Source organism: Psittacula echo (assembly GCF_963264785.1).
Source record: "Psittacula echo genome assembly, chromosome: 2".
In the NCBI taxonomy this organism is placed as follows: Eukaryota; Metazoa; Chordata; class Aves; order Psittaciformes; family Psittacidae; genus Psittacula; species Psittacula echo.
In genome coordinates, this window is record NC_137737.1 from 63,213,385 (window position 1) to 63,226,802 (window position 13,418).

Sequence of the window (13,418 nt, forward strand, 5' to 3'; positions counted from 1 at the left end):
CACAGGAAGGAAAGATGCTCTGTATTGGAGCGAGCTCTTTCGTGATTTTGTATGAACTAGTGGGTAAAGTAGCAGAAGCTGGAGAACTTACTCAGTTTTTATATTAAGTTCAGCAATTATGTTGGCATGAGTGACTCTTCATGAAGTTCAAGTGAGATGGCAAATGTTTCTTCTATGTAGATTTTTGCTGCCTTCTCCCTGAAATGCAACAATGACATGTTACAGCATTTTATTTGAGTTTTGTTTTAAAACATGTTTTGTTCACTATGCTATGATAATGGAAATGGAGGTACCCCATGATATTTTTGTGCATATTCCTTGCTCTGTGCCTGGTTTTAAGTGTTGGCAACTCACTTTCATTTCTTATGTGTTTATAGAAAGGGAGTAAAAAGTACTTTGCAAAACATATGAAGATCCTACACTGAAAAATCCTTTGAAGTACAAATGCTACTGCAAAGGGACATGTTGGGGAAAAATAGTGGAGTAGTGATGATGTCAGTGAAAAGAAATGAGCTTATTTTAGCAGGGTACCACCTGTTTTTATCTTGTTTCTTGTGATAAGCCATTTTTGGTCACAGTAAACTATATTATGGCTTGATTGTAGTGTTGTGCCTTATGTTGGTGGTGTTGTTTCAGGTTCCAGTTGTGAGCAGTGCAGAGAAGGAGCCACGTACTCAGGTGCAGTAATATCTCCCAACTTAGAAACCACTAAAATTATGCGAGTTCCTCATGTGATGTCTGTGTCGGACTGCATCGCGGCGTGTTGTGACCTCTCTGGTTGTGACTTGTCCTGGATGTTTGAACGACGCTGTTACATTGTGAACTGTCAACACAAGGAGAACTGTGAACCTAAAAAAATAGAAACTGTAAAATCTTATCTTACTTTTGTGCTGAGGCCTTCTCAGAGGCCAGCCTCACTGCTGGGATTTGGGCAAGTGATCCCAAGCATGGTCCACTCTGTGGGACTCCAGAATGAGCCATCTGAGGAAGTGAGTAGGCTGAAGGAGCTGTCTCTGCTTGGCAAAGATCCCAGCCTTGAGGAGATACCTGAATACATTGATGATTATAAGGAGTTGGAACAGGACCCCTTTCAGATGAGCATCAAGCATGAGCAGAAGGAGAGCATGGATTATGCTGACTGGGGCCCGATGGTGGCAGGTGAAAACGGCTTCAACTATTCCATGGGTGATGACGGAGATAACCAGGAAGACATTGTTGAGAAGAAAGGAGAGTCTGGGAAAAGGGAAAGCCTTCTGAATAAAAACGGCTCTGAATTCCACTCTGTCACTGAACACTCCATAGAGAGGCTGTCATCTCCCCCAGAGATTACACCATTCCCTAGGAAGACATTTGAAAGTGAAGCAGCTGTTCAGCTTCTTCAACAACCTGATGATGCTTTGCCAAAAGAGGTAGGTTTGCCCCTCAGGAAGCAGGCAGAGTATGGTGAGGCCAATTTGCAATGGTTTTGTTTTTCAAATCAAATTAGGTTATTGCTTTGTAATGCAACAAGTCTCAAATGACTTACAGTCTTATTACAGTGTAGAAAAGGCTGAAAGCAATTCATCAGTCTTAATAGGCGGATGAATTGCTAAAGGACTCTTCTGTCAGATAAGAAGCAGAGCTGCTTTTGGGACACTGGGGTTTCCTTGGAAGTGTACAGAGGAGTGTGCTTGGACCTACTGGAATGGTCCTATGGTATTCTTCTGTTCTGACTCTTAGTGACTTGTCAGCAGTAATCCAGCTGAGCAATACCAGTGGACTCTAGTATCCAAAAGCCAAGACCAGTAACTATAAGTTCCTCCATCAATAAAATTAAGCCTATTTTATGGGTTTCACATTACTAATGCATAGCGGTGTTACAGATGTAATGGGGCTGAATACCTTCTATAATGTTCTTGAAACATGTTAGAGAGAGTCAAGGTACGTAAGGAGGAGTGGTGGTGGCTTTGGACCATGATGTACAGCAGGATAAAGTGGATAAGTTGTTTTTGTTCTCAGAATCCTTTTCTTGAGTCTGTCAATAAGAAAAATAAGTTAAATACTTAAAGCCAAATTTAGATACTTAAGTAAAATGCACCTTTTTCCTTATTTATGCCCATGAGTTTGATCAGGGGCTCCAGTTTCTTAAGAACAGGGTGGGATCAGTTGGGAAGTTGAAACAGGCTGTAAGGTCAACATTTACTGGGTTTGACACACACACCCCTGCTAGAGGGAGGAGGAAGTTAAGCACTGTTAGCTGGATTGCTCTAAATTCCGCCAGATTTTATAACCAGCAACTACCTATCTCTTGCTGTAAAAATGATGCTTTATTGCCATTGCCATAGGGAAGAAAATACTTGTCACAGATTTCGTACAACTTTCTTACTTACAGAGGTGATTCTTGGAGGGGCAACTGAAATGTTCCCCAGGAAACTGAATGACTGTTTTTTTGGGTTGTTGTGGGTTGTGTTTTTTTTTTTTCCTTTGGATATGGAGGTATTCTTGTTTTCTGTGGGAATTCTCAAGAAGTTTACACTCAAGTCAAACCCTGAGAACTGAAGGACATGGGCCCTCATGGGTGATGTGTTTATTTTGTAACAAGCGGCTGTGGCTGTACAGGTGGGTAATAGCAAACAAAAAAACCCCACAAAGCCCATACCAACAGAACTGCCTACCCTGTTCACTCCAAGAAATAGTCCTTTCTTTTCTTTCCTTTTCCTTTTGGTTCCCAAGCTAGAATTTGGGTTAATCTTGCTTTCTACATCTGCTCAGGAATATCTCTCAACAATAGTTTCTGCCTGAGAACTCAATTCCTGATATTGCCCCTGCCCCATTGCTGCCCGCTAATGTTCCTAATTTAAGCTATCTTTTTGGCTGTGACACTGCTTTGGATGTGACAGTGCAACAGGGCAGCTTTTTTGACTGCAGAGTCTTGTCTAGGCTTGCCAAATGAAGAGATGTTTGGTGCCATTGCAGAAGACAGTGACCCAGGAAAGGTATTGTTTGAGATGACTTTGTCCCCATCTGTCAGCATCAGGATGGCTGCTTCTTAGCTGATAGATTGGAAAAAGGTCCAGGAGAGGAGGAAAGCCAGAGGAAACTCAGAAAAGTAGACATCCCTCAAATTTGGCAGGCAAAGAAATGCTTCGGTTTGCTGAAGTGTGTTAAAGCAGATCTTTTTCGAAGATGTGGGATGGAGTGATTACGTAAAGGAGAGCTGCCTTTTGTCAAGGCATGAGGCAGGACAGACTTGAGGCTCTTACCATGCGTGATAGTGTTGTCAAGGGTGAGATTCTAGCTGAGGTATAGGTTTGGCATGCCTTAGGGGCGCTGCAGTCCCTGATCCTGTTGTCAATGTCTCGACTGCTCAGAGACATCGTCTTACTCTCTGCATATTGGGGCAGAACTGAAGATACGGCCACAAAGGTGCTTGCATAGTCTTTCTTACGGACCCATCTGGAGGTGCAGCTCTTGGTGTGGTCCTTTGCATCCTCACAGGTCAGGCAGCCACAGTCCCCAGCACTGCTGTTACTGTCCCAGCTGCACAGAGATCTTTTCTCTCTGTCCTTAACTGAAGGCAGAGATGAAGTTGCAGGTGACTTCCATACGCTCTGTTTCCTTGCAGGCTGGGAAGCCAGTCCCTGATGTCACCTTGGTGCTCCCAGCTGCTCAGGGAGTTTTTCCTCCTGTCTGCATCCAAGGCAGAGCTACTCTGATTTCTTAGGGAGGCAACAGACTGCAGAATGAAAGTGGAGCAACTGAAGAGAAGCTGAGAGCTCGGACTGTTCAGCCTTGATCAAAGAGGGTTCAGGAGTGTCTTACCAATGTGTATAAATAACCATGGCAGGAGTGAAGATGATGAAGATGAGCTCTTTTCAGTGCTGTCCAGTGACAGAACAAGAGGCAGTGGGCATAAATTGAAATGCAAGGAATTTTATTTAAACACTAAAAACATTTGATTTCTTTTTTCTTGTAATAATGGTGAAATACTGGAACAGGTTTTCCAGAGGTTGTAGATTCTCTGTCCTTGGAGATAGTCAAAACCTGACTGGACATGGTCTTGAGCAGCCTGATGTATCTGACCCGCTCTGGGGAGCAGAGTTGGGTTAGGCCATCTCTAGAGGTCCCTTCCCACCTCAGCCGTTCTATGATACCAATGTGCATTTTACCAACCTTCATAATCCTATTCTTCAGTTAATAGATTATGTATATATAATAACAGTATATGTCTTCATGTGCCACACATAGTAGCCAGAATTAGCAAAATGCTTTTCTCTAGGTGTTAGGTCAGAAATATGTCTTGAGAAGGTAAGGGGAAACTGCCCTTTGAGACTAATGTGTCACTGAAAGGTGATACAGCTTAAGGGAGAGGAGCAAGGTGTTGGGCAAGGCTAACACAGTGCTGAGTTATTCCTGTAAAACTTGCTGTGTTCTTTGCTGAAGTTCTGATTTACCACAAGTTGGGTGAGAGGGAACACTGCTACAGCTTGGTGACTGAAGTGGAGAGATATAGGGTTTTATTAGTAGTGAGGAAACAAGAAGGCATGAGGAAGTTCTGGTCTGAGCATATACAGTAAGAGTCAAGGATTCTGTTATGTTTGTGTGTAAAGCATGAACACAATAACACTCACCACACAGACTTTCTGTCATTGGGTTTTAAAGGTTTATGACTATATTTAGAGCTGTCCTATTGTACTTTGTTGCCTTGAGAACTGATAGTGTTAGTTGTGTTGCAGGTTACCTCATTTTGATAACCATAGCCTATACTGTTCTGTGTCTGAAATTCAGAAAATTATGAGCATTTTTTGTAAAGCTTGGGGGTGGGGTGGGGGGGTGGGGGCACAATGAAACAAATCACAAAAAGCCCCAATCAAACAGTCCTCCTGTTTGATTGATATTCTGTATACAAATAAAACCTCCTAGTAACATGTATCAGTAAGTTCATCCTACATGCTATTTAAAAAACAGCATACTTCTAAATCTAGAAATGTGAAAAATGGCTCACTTATGACAATTCTTTCCCTATAATTCATTTTTCAGGCTGTTACACCTTCCCCTCCTTCAGAGAAACTGGATTTCTCCCCAGCTGTGTCAGAGAAAACCCAGACTCCCACAATGGCCCCAGAGAATGGAACTGAAGGTGGGATCGTGCTACTTCTCACTAATACTGTGTCATCTGAGCCCATGCAGCAAGTCACACCACCCGTTACTGATGCTAAATCAGGTAATGTTTTAACATAGCTGGAGATCTGAGAGGTACCTGCAGGTTGGACATTGGGTGGGGATGGCTTTTACGACTGTCAAGCTTCCAAACTGTTGCTAGTTATGAGCTCGCTCTTTATCCGAATGTAACATCATCCCACTTCAGGCCTGTAGGCCTACAGTAACATTGCAAACTTCAGACTCCTTAACCACTTACTTTTGAGGCAAAACTCTGACCAAGTCCATTGTTAGCAGGAAATTATAATCCAAGCAAATACAGTAAAGTAAAAGAAGAGATTAAAAGGCTTTTTAAAATGGGTTAATTTTTATACTTGGTGAGAAATATTTGAGGCTTTCTGGAGTTTTAGAATAGTCTCTTCTAGCCATACTGTTGTTTTTGTGTGACTCTTGAGAATATTGTTCCCTCTCAAACTTTTGAGTAAGGTTCCCATTATTTATAGTTTTCAGATATCATGCAGGAACATAGGTAGGACCTGAGGAAGCTCAGCCCTTAATAGGGCAGAAGCCTAGTCTGTAGTAGGGGAGAACCTGGCCTCTTCATCCTGAGGAAAAAAAGTTCTGCTCTAATTTCAAAGCTGTGAGAAACCTTATCAGGCTTCCATCTGCAGAACAACAGCTTTTAGTTTGACAAGGACATGTCCACTATGTTCTCAGTAGTTGCAGTAAATTATGTGTGTGTGTATGTTAGAGTATCTCCTTTCTTCTGCTGAGTTTCCTGCCTCCCTGTGCATCCTGACAATTGAAATGGTTAGAAGGGCCACAAGTAGCAGAGAAGTGGTGTTTGGCCCTCTGGTATACTGAAGGATGTGGAGAGTTAAGTGTTTGGAACACTCTTGGCACCCTCTGCCAAACTGCAGCCTGCCAGCCAGGATAGCATTAAGAGGTGACAGGAAAAAATGAGCTGCAGGAGATCTCTCTCCAAGGCAGTGGATCATCATTACCATTGAGTGTTGACTAGGCAGCTCCTCGTCCTCCTTCACAGGAGGAGGTTGAAGATGACTCAGAAAGGAGCTTGGAAGAAGAAGCTGAAGGGAAGTTTGTGATGAATCTCAACGTAAGTACTGCTTTGTGCAAGGAATACCTCAAGTTTGTGTGTTACCAGCCCTACTGTCTTAAAAGTCTGGAAGACAATCACTCCTCTCTTTTGGTCATCACCCTCATCTAGCCATTTTATTCTCATCTCATGTGGAGGTCCAAGTACAAACATCCATTCCACTGGTGTCTAGGGCTACTCCCATGAGCAATTGTGGAGCCTTGGGTGCATTAAAATAGCGGTGACAGAAAGTGTGTTGGCAATGCGGCCTCTTGAGTCCGTTTTTAGGCCTGTCAGCTGGCACTGAGTAGCACCTTGCTCATCTATTAGCAAGTTGTAAGCTGAACATTTAGACACTAGTGAATGTTGTTTTTGCAGAACCTCTGTTCTGTGGGTTCCCAGTATTAACAGGAAGACATTTAAAACCTTTGAAATACAGGTCTGTGGGAACCTTTCCTGAAGTTGTGCTTTGGTACGTTTCTGTTGAGGACTGGATTTGTGTGTGGAATTTGCATTTTTGGAAGAGTAAAGAGTTTCACAGATGAGAACTGGGAGGGTGTTCCTGGATGGCAAGCACTACAGTTCTAGTTTGGACTATGTTGCTTCATTTAATTAATTTTGTTCTGGTGCAGATGGCTTTTCTTGTCCTCTGTAATTGTGTATTTTTTAATTCCTGCACTTCTATCCAAGAAAAATGTGTAATTCTTTATGCAGAGCAATGTTACCTGTGATACTCAGGAGTCATCAGAATGCTTTTCCATAAATAAGACAGAAGTAGGGGAAATGACACTTCCTATTTGGGGAAGAAGAAAAATTTTGGTTTGGCGAAAGGTGAAGGAGCCATAGTCATGATTATGTATTGAGGAATTCTTATATTTTTACTTGTCCTTCCCTGTTCATTGTAGAGTTTGTCAAATTTTATTTAATCTGTTACAAGTAATATTCAAAGATACTGAATTTAAATCTGTCCATCTGTTAAAACATAATGTACTCATTCTGTCTTAGATGCAGTAAAAGAACTTATTGTGTCTGCTGGAGATAACATACAAGTGGTGCTACCCAAAAATGAGGTTGAACTGAATGCCTTTGTTGTCCCACCACCACCTACAGGTGAGTTGAATGGCCTTGGCGTACAAGGAGATGCACACACTACCAACCTGTAAATGCAGACAAGTCCTGATTTATGTGAATGTCTCAGGATAAAACAATCCTTCTCATCTCCTACTGGTACTTTTTTGGTGGCTCCAACTGCAAAGGGGGATTTCCTCCTTTTCATTTTCGCGATTTATCAGGTTTTTTTAGTGGCTTTTCTTTTCAGAACCTGAACTCATTAGCCAGATGGTTCTATAGAAAGTCTGTAGTTTCTACCGAAAGATAATGTGATCCAGGTTATAGTATCTTGCTGTAAAGGGAAGGGGGAAGTAGCTTCTGGATGCAGCATTTACCTTAAAATTACCAGGTACTGAACTGCAGCAGCAAGGAATACACATTTCACAGGTAGGTATGTAAAACATGTTCACTTCACATGAAGCTGGATTTTGTGAAGTCAATTATTTGTGAAGTCCATTATATACTTGCTGTTTTACCATGTTACAAAACACTGTGGGAGTATAACGTGTTTTCATACTGCTTCATTTTGCAGGCTTAAACAGTCGCAGTTATGATTTCCTACTGTAGCATTTTATCTGGTGGATAGTGAACTTGATTTCTTTGTTTTCTGGGCTTATTTTGAAGGCAAAGCTGATTACTGTTATGCTATGTTACTGCTCTTAGAAACAGCCTACACCTATGAGTGGAGCTTAATCAGTCACCCTGCTGACTATGGTGGTGAAATGGAGCACAGGCACAGCCAGACCTTGAAGCTCTCTCATGTAAGTGAGCTGTAAGCTCAGGCTCAGTGTGTTTGTGTCCTTTCACAGGAATCTAACCTGTGGGGAAGGGCACCTGGATTCAGGGAGTCTCTCCACTTGCATGTGTCACCAAATCTTTGCCAAATTAGTAAAGTGGTGGTTTGGTTGGGTTTTTTTGTTTTTTTGTTTTGTTTTTTTTTTTTAGAGTGCTCTAATAATTTTTTGAGGTAGAGTAAAAATTCCTAAGTTTTGGCTTTGTATTTCTCACTTCTGGGCAGTGACTAGTAGCCTTTTGTGCATGTATTTATGAAAGGAGCTCTAGGTTTCGGATATCCAGATTTTTCTCTGTTTACAACATGACTGGCAGATTTATGCATACCGCTTTTGTATAATTTGACAGGTAACTCAATTTGTTCTGTGTTTGTCTCAGTTATCAGTGGGACTTTATGCCTTCAAAGTGACGGTTTCTGGTGAAAGTGCCTTTGGCGAAGGTTTTGTAAATGTCACAGTCAAACCAGGTAAATCAGTTGACTAAAATAATGAAATTAATTTCTTCAACACAAGTGCTTGTACAACATGCTTATCTAATAGTCTGTCACTTGCTGTCTGCCAAGAGCATCTGGTAGTCCAATCATGCAGAGGTGTTGCCTAACTTGGTGTCTGTAAAGCATTTTAAGGGAGTAGAGTTGCTGGCTCATTGTGTTTAAATGCTTTCTGGTCTTGTACCCTCCTCAGGCAAGGCCTGAGATAGCATCATGCCTCCTTTTGTGGTCTTCTCCAGTACAACTGGGAACAGCAATTAGGTGCCGAACAAGCTCTAGCTGCAAGTTACAGCGCGCAGGTCTAATCTAAATTATACCAGTTAAAAGGGGCTGCGGCAGAAGACTGCTGTGTCAGTGCACTGTTCTTCAGTAACCTTTTCTCCCCCTTGCCCAAAAAGGACAAGCAGATGCTGCTGCAAAGCTGTCAATCCTACATTTAAATCACTGGGGACTATTAATCTGTAGAGTCAACACGTTAATTTGACCTGGGCTTTCACTACTTCCATTTTTTTCTTTCTTTTTTTTTTTTTTCCTTCTCCTCTCATCTTTCTCACAGCAGTCAGAGTTAACCAGCCTCCTGTTGCCATTGCTTTACCCAAAGTACAAGAAGTTTCTTTGCCTACAACTTCTACCTTCATTGATGGCAGTCGTATGTACTGGACCTTCCTGTGCTTATATCCTCTATTTTTTGTATACAGTTACAATGTCATTGTTGTCAATTACAAGTGAAATTCCTTCTTTTCACTCAGAAGTTCCCTGAATTTATTTTTGGGATTTGAGTCCAATTATTGATTATTTTAATAAATAAAAAAAGGTGATAAAATGCAGCCTTCCACCTGGAGACTGAGATGCCGTGTGTCAGAGGCTGCTGCGTCCAAACAGCAGCTACTCTTACAGTTTCTTCCTGCCTGCCCAGAAAACCTGTGCCAGCATGGCTGGTGCCATGGTAGAAGGCTGTTATGTAGGGTATGATGAAATGTCATAATTCTGCTCATAATTACTGAGAGCAGACTGTGCAGAGTCTGAGACTGATTTTTATTTGTGTGTGTGAAGAATTTTTTGTTTGTTTAGATAAACCATACCAAATGTAGCTTGGAATATGTGGTTTAACAGCTATGGTACATGAAATCTGTTCAAATATACTTGAGAAGATAATTGTAGAAAAAACAGGTATCAGTGCATGAAAGACATTAGTATTTATTCTAGCAGTTTCTACAAGAAACTGACATGGTTTTCTTTAATGAATATAGAAAGTGTTGATGATATGAAGATAGTGAGTTACCACTGGGAGGAAATTAAAGGTCCTTTGCGAGAGCAGAAGGCATCTGCTGACACACCTGTCTTGCACTTGTCTAACCTTGTTCCTGGGAACTACACATTCAGGTATCTGCACAGATGCTTTCCTTTGAGGTTTTAAGTATTTCTGTGATGTCAGCTGAATGTTTGTTTCTCTTGTGCTTGCATGTACCTCCTCAAACAAAAAAAAAACAACTTAATTTTTCTTCTGCATGCTTTTAACCTTCATTTTGTGCAGTAGAGAGAGATAGGGAGCAATTTTATTAAAAAGTGCTTGCAGTAATTTTTGTGATACTGATGTAGAGATACATTACAGCACAAAGTTATGCAAAACACCCACAACCCTCCCTGCCCCTTCTGTAGAAGTTGGCAAGTGTGCTGAGATGAAACCGCAGTCAGGCTGTGAAAGTCATCCCCTGAAAGGTGATGGGAGGCAGAACAATACTGGGAGACTGATCCTTGCTCATTTTAATAAGGGTCACTCTGTTCTTCATAAAAGCCATTGCCTTGCTGCTGGTTCCCTCTATTCATTGCTGAAGCTGGATTTTGTCCAGCAATGGAAGCAACATTTTTGGTTCTGAGTGCTTTAATTAAAATCAGAGTTCATTTTCTGAGCTTTTTAACTTAAAGCCTAAGCTGCACAGAGGCAGACTTCCTGCTGATCCAGCCTGGGTTATTTGGCTGCCGGTGCGCAACAGCCTACTAGTCAATATATTGTGTATCAGAGTAACATCAGCAGAATGTTGAAGTCAGCATACATATATGTTAAATGTGGTGCTTTGCATAAGCTTCAACAAAAATTGCATAACTTCAGCATCTATTCTCTGTTCTTTATTGGAATTGTTCATATTGTATGGTGGCAGAAAGAAGCATAGGATTTTTTCCTGCATTAATAAGGACGGAGCTTGCTTTTACAAGCAGTGCTCTCAAGTGTGTTCTAAACCCTAGGGAGTTAAGAAATCAGTTTCTATATCTGTGCACCTCTAGGGAAGGCTGAGGTACTTGAACAATAGAGCAGTGTGTTCAAACTTAGAGGAAATGAGCTGGCTGAAAAAAATCCAGTGTTCCTGATACACATGGATATGCACCCACTGCAAAAGTATTTACTCTCTAACAAAAGAATTAATGAGCACTGGTCTTGTTCTACTCAGGAAAAGCTTCAAGAGTGGTTCCCTTCCATGTGGACAGCAGTATGTAGTTTTCAGAAGAGTTGAATTAAAGGTATAGTCAGTTACCATACTGCTGAGGGCAGGCTTCTCATCACTTTTGGGTGTCTGCAGCAGACTCATGTTAAGATGATTTGTCATTATGTTTCTGAGAGGCAGTAGTGGGGTTTTTAAACCCTGTACTTTTTTAGTTTTGTGACTTGATATCTTCAGAAATGTGAGCTGCGTTAAAATTAGCGTCACAAAGCAATAAGAATTTAAGAACTGCTAGTGCGCTGTAAGCAGAGCTTCTGAACATCCAGAAGAGTAGTCTTGGATGTAGGTGTTAAATGGGACTGTTACACTATGGCTGATGAGTCAAATCCCTTGTTTTTACTAAGTAAGCTTTTTAAAGAATTTGCAGTGAAATCTGTTTGATGAAGTTGCCGTTGACTGCAGGGAAAGGATTTCATGTGGGATCCGGTACAGCTAGGCTTTTTATTATTATTATTTTTATTATTATTATTATTATTATTATTTTCCTTAAAGGTTGAAAGCTGTAGGATTTTTTTAAATCAGTCTTCTGAATTTCTGTCCTACTTTAGTTGTCAGATATGTGTTTCTGAAGCAGAAGTTTGGGTAGTATAATCAGTGGGTCTGTCTTAGGTGATGTTCTAAAAAGTGCCAGGAAAAGGTAACCTTTGAACTTAACAGAAGTCCATATTAACAGATTTCCGATACTGTTTTTCCTGTCGTAGACTCACAGTGATTGATTCGGATGGGGCAGCCAACTCTACCATTGCATCACTGAGTGTCAACAAACCAGTGGATTACCCACCTATTGCCAATGCAGGACCTAATCAGGCAGTCACCTTGCCCCAGAACTTCATCACGCTGAATGGAAACCAGAGCAGCGATGACCATGAAATTGTCAGCTATGAGTGGTCACTCAGTCCCAAAAGCAAAGGAAAGGTTGTAGCAATGCAGGTATGCCTGTTTCTCCTTGCTTAGGATTGGAAAGCTCTTTTATTTTTGCATCTAACATGAACAAGCACACACCTAAGTAACTACTCAGAACTCAGAAGCACTAAGATATCTAGAATGCTGTTAGGTTGTTTCTTTTGTGGTTGTCATCATTCCTCTCTCATGTATTCAGCTCTCATTGTAGATACTACTTTTAATTCCTTCTCTCTCTTATCATACCTTGTGGCTTTTTCTCATTCCTGCTGTTGTTGTTCTTTGGTGGTTTGGAAAGACTTCTAAGTTCACAATGTCTGTCCTTGGACCCTAGAGCTCCACAGGTTTCCATCTTCTGAAATGCTGGACATGCTGAAAATTGGTTTTGTGAGAATGTGGAGGATGGTCAGGGTTTTATTATAGCGTTTCCTCCTGGAGAAAGTAGGACTCAAATAGAAGCTTAATTTTGCAAGTGAAAGATGGCATGTTACGCCATGATAGTGTTACGAAGCCATGCTCTTTGGTGTTCTTTGTATGCTCACTAAAACTTGGGCTTCCTATGAAGGCCAACTGAATTTATTTTCTTATTTTCATGGCTTTTTTAATCTGAGAATTTTTTTAATCTGAGAAAATGTAATAAAAATTTTCAATGAACTTGCACTCAGTTGGAGAGTCTTGTAATTCTGTAGGCAGTTGAGGTAATTAATGTAATGAAGCCCGCTGAAACTCAGAAGCCATTTTTTTTGAGGCTTGATTTCTGCAGTGTTGCAAGTGCTTTAGACCTTCAGAAATTGAAAGAGGTCACTTTGTAGCTCTGTTTAGGAAAGGAGTAATATTGATGCAAGCCTGTACTGTAGAGGTAATTAGGAAACTATGGAAGGGCTTATAGCATAATGGCTTATTTTTGTTCATTTACCATGACAAAGATTTTCCAAAAGCATCCGTGCAGCCTGAACTTGTAGTTTTCAGAGGTTGTTCAGCCTTAAAGCAACTTTCCTGGAAAAAGGGGATGACTGTTTCAGATACCTCATTGGGTATGTAATATGGAAATGCAAGAGCACTTTACAGTTTCTTTCCAAAAGCCTAGTAATCTTTTTTTATTTCCCTAAAGCTGAGGATGCTGGTCTCAGATATGTTACATGGTATCCATGATTAGAGGGCAGTTTAACAAGTACCTTTCCTGGTTAGTTAATCATTAGTTCTCATTATCATATTTGTAAAAAAACCCCACCTAATTGTGTTGTGATTTGTTATTCCTCACTCTATTTTATTTATGCTCATTTTATTAGCAAAAGGACCTATAGCTGGGCCCAGTCATTTTATGAGCTCATAACAGACATCAATTAATATTGCTGGAAGAGTATACTGAGGACAGAGTTGTGTTGTTTGACTT

The 13,418-nt window shown here is 40.9% G+C and overlaps 1 protein-coding gene across 2 annotated transcripts in view; it reads left to right on the forward strand.

Annotated features, from left to right (window-relative positions):
• The first annotated feature begins 701 nt into the window (after positions 1-701).
• The window catches only part of KIAA0319, a 31,479-nt gene continuing 18,762 nt past the window's right edge, over positions 702-13,418 (forward strand). The window contains exons 1-8 of one of the 2 annotated variants that reach the window (XM_080611095.1): positions 702-1,409; positions 5,020-5,203; positions 7,241-7,345; positions 8,009-8,106; positions 8,516-8,603; positions 9,184-9,276; positions 9,878-10,010; positions 11,827-12,055. In XM_080611095.1, coding sequence (XP_080467221.1) covers positions 717-1,409; positions 5,020-5,203; positions 7,241-7,345; positions 8,009-8,106; positions 8,516-8,603; positions 9,184-9,276; positions 9,878-10,010; positions 11,827-12,055 — 1,623 coding nt within the window. In that variant the 5' untranslated portion in view covers positions 702-716. The remainder of the gene's footprint in view (positions 1,410-5,019; positions 5,204-7,240; positions 7,346-8,008; positions 8,107-8,515; positions 8,604-9,183; positions 9,277-9,877; positions 10,011-11,826; positions 12,056-13,418) is intronic. The other variant, XM_080611096.1, reaches the window with a different exon arrangement.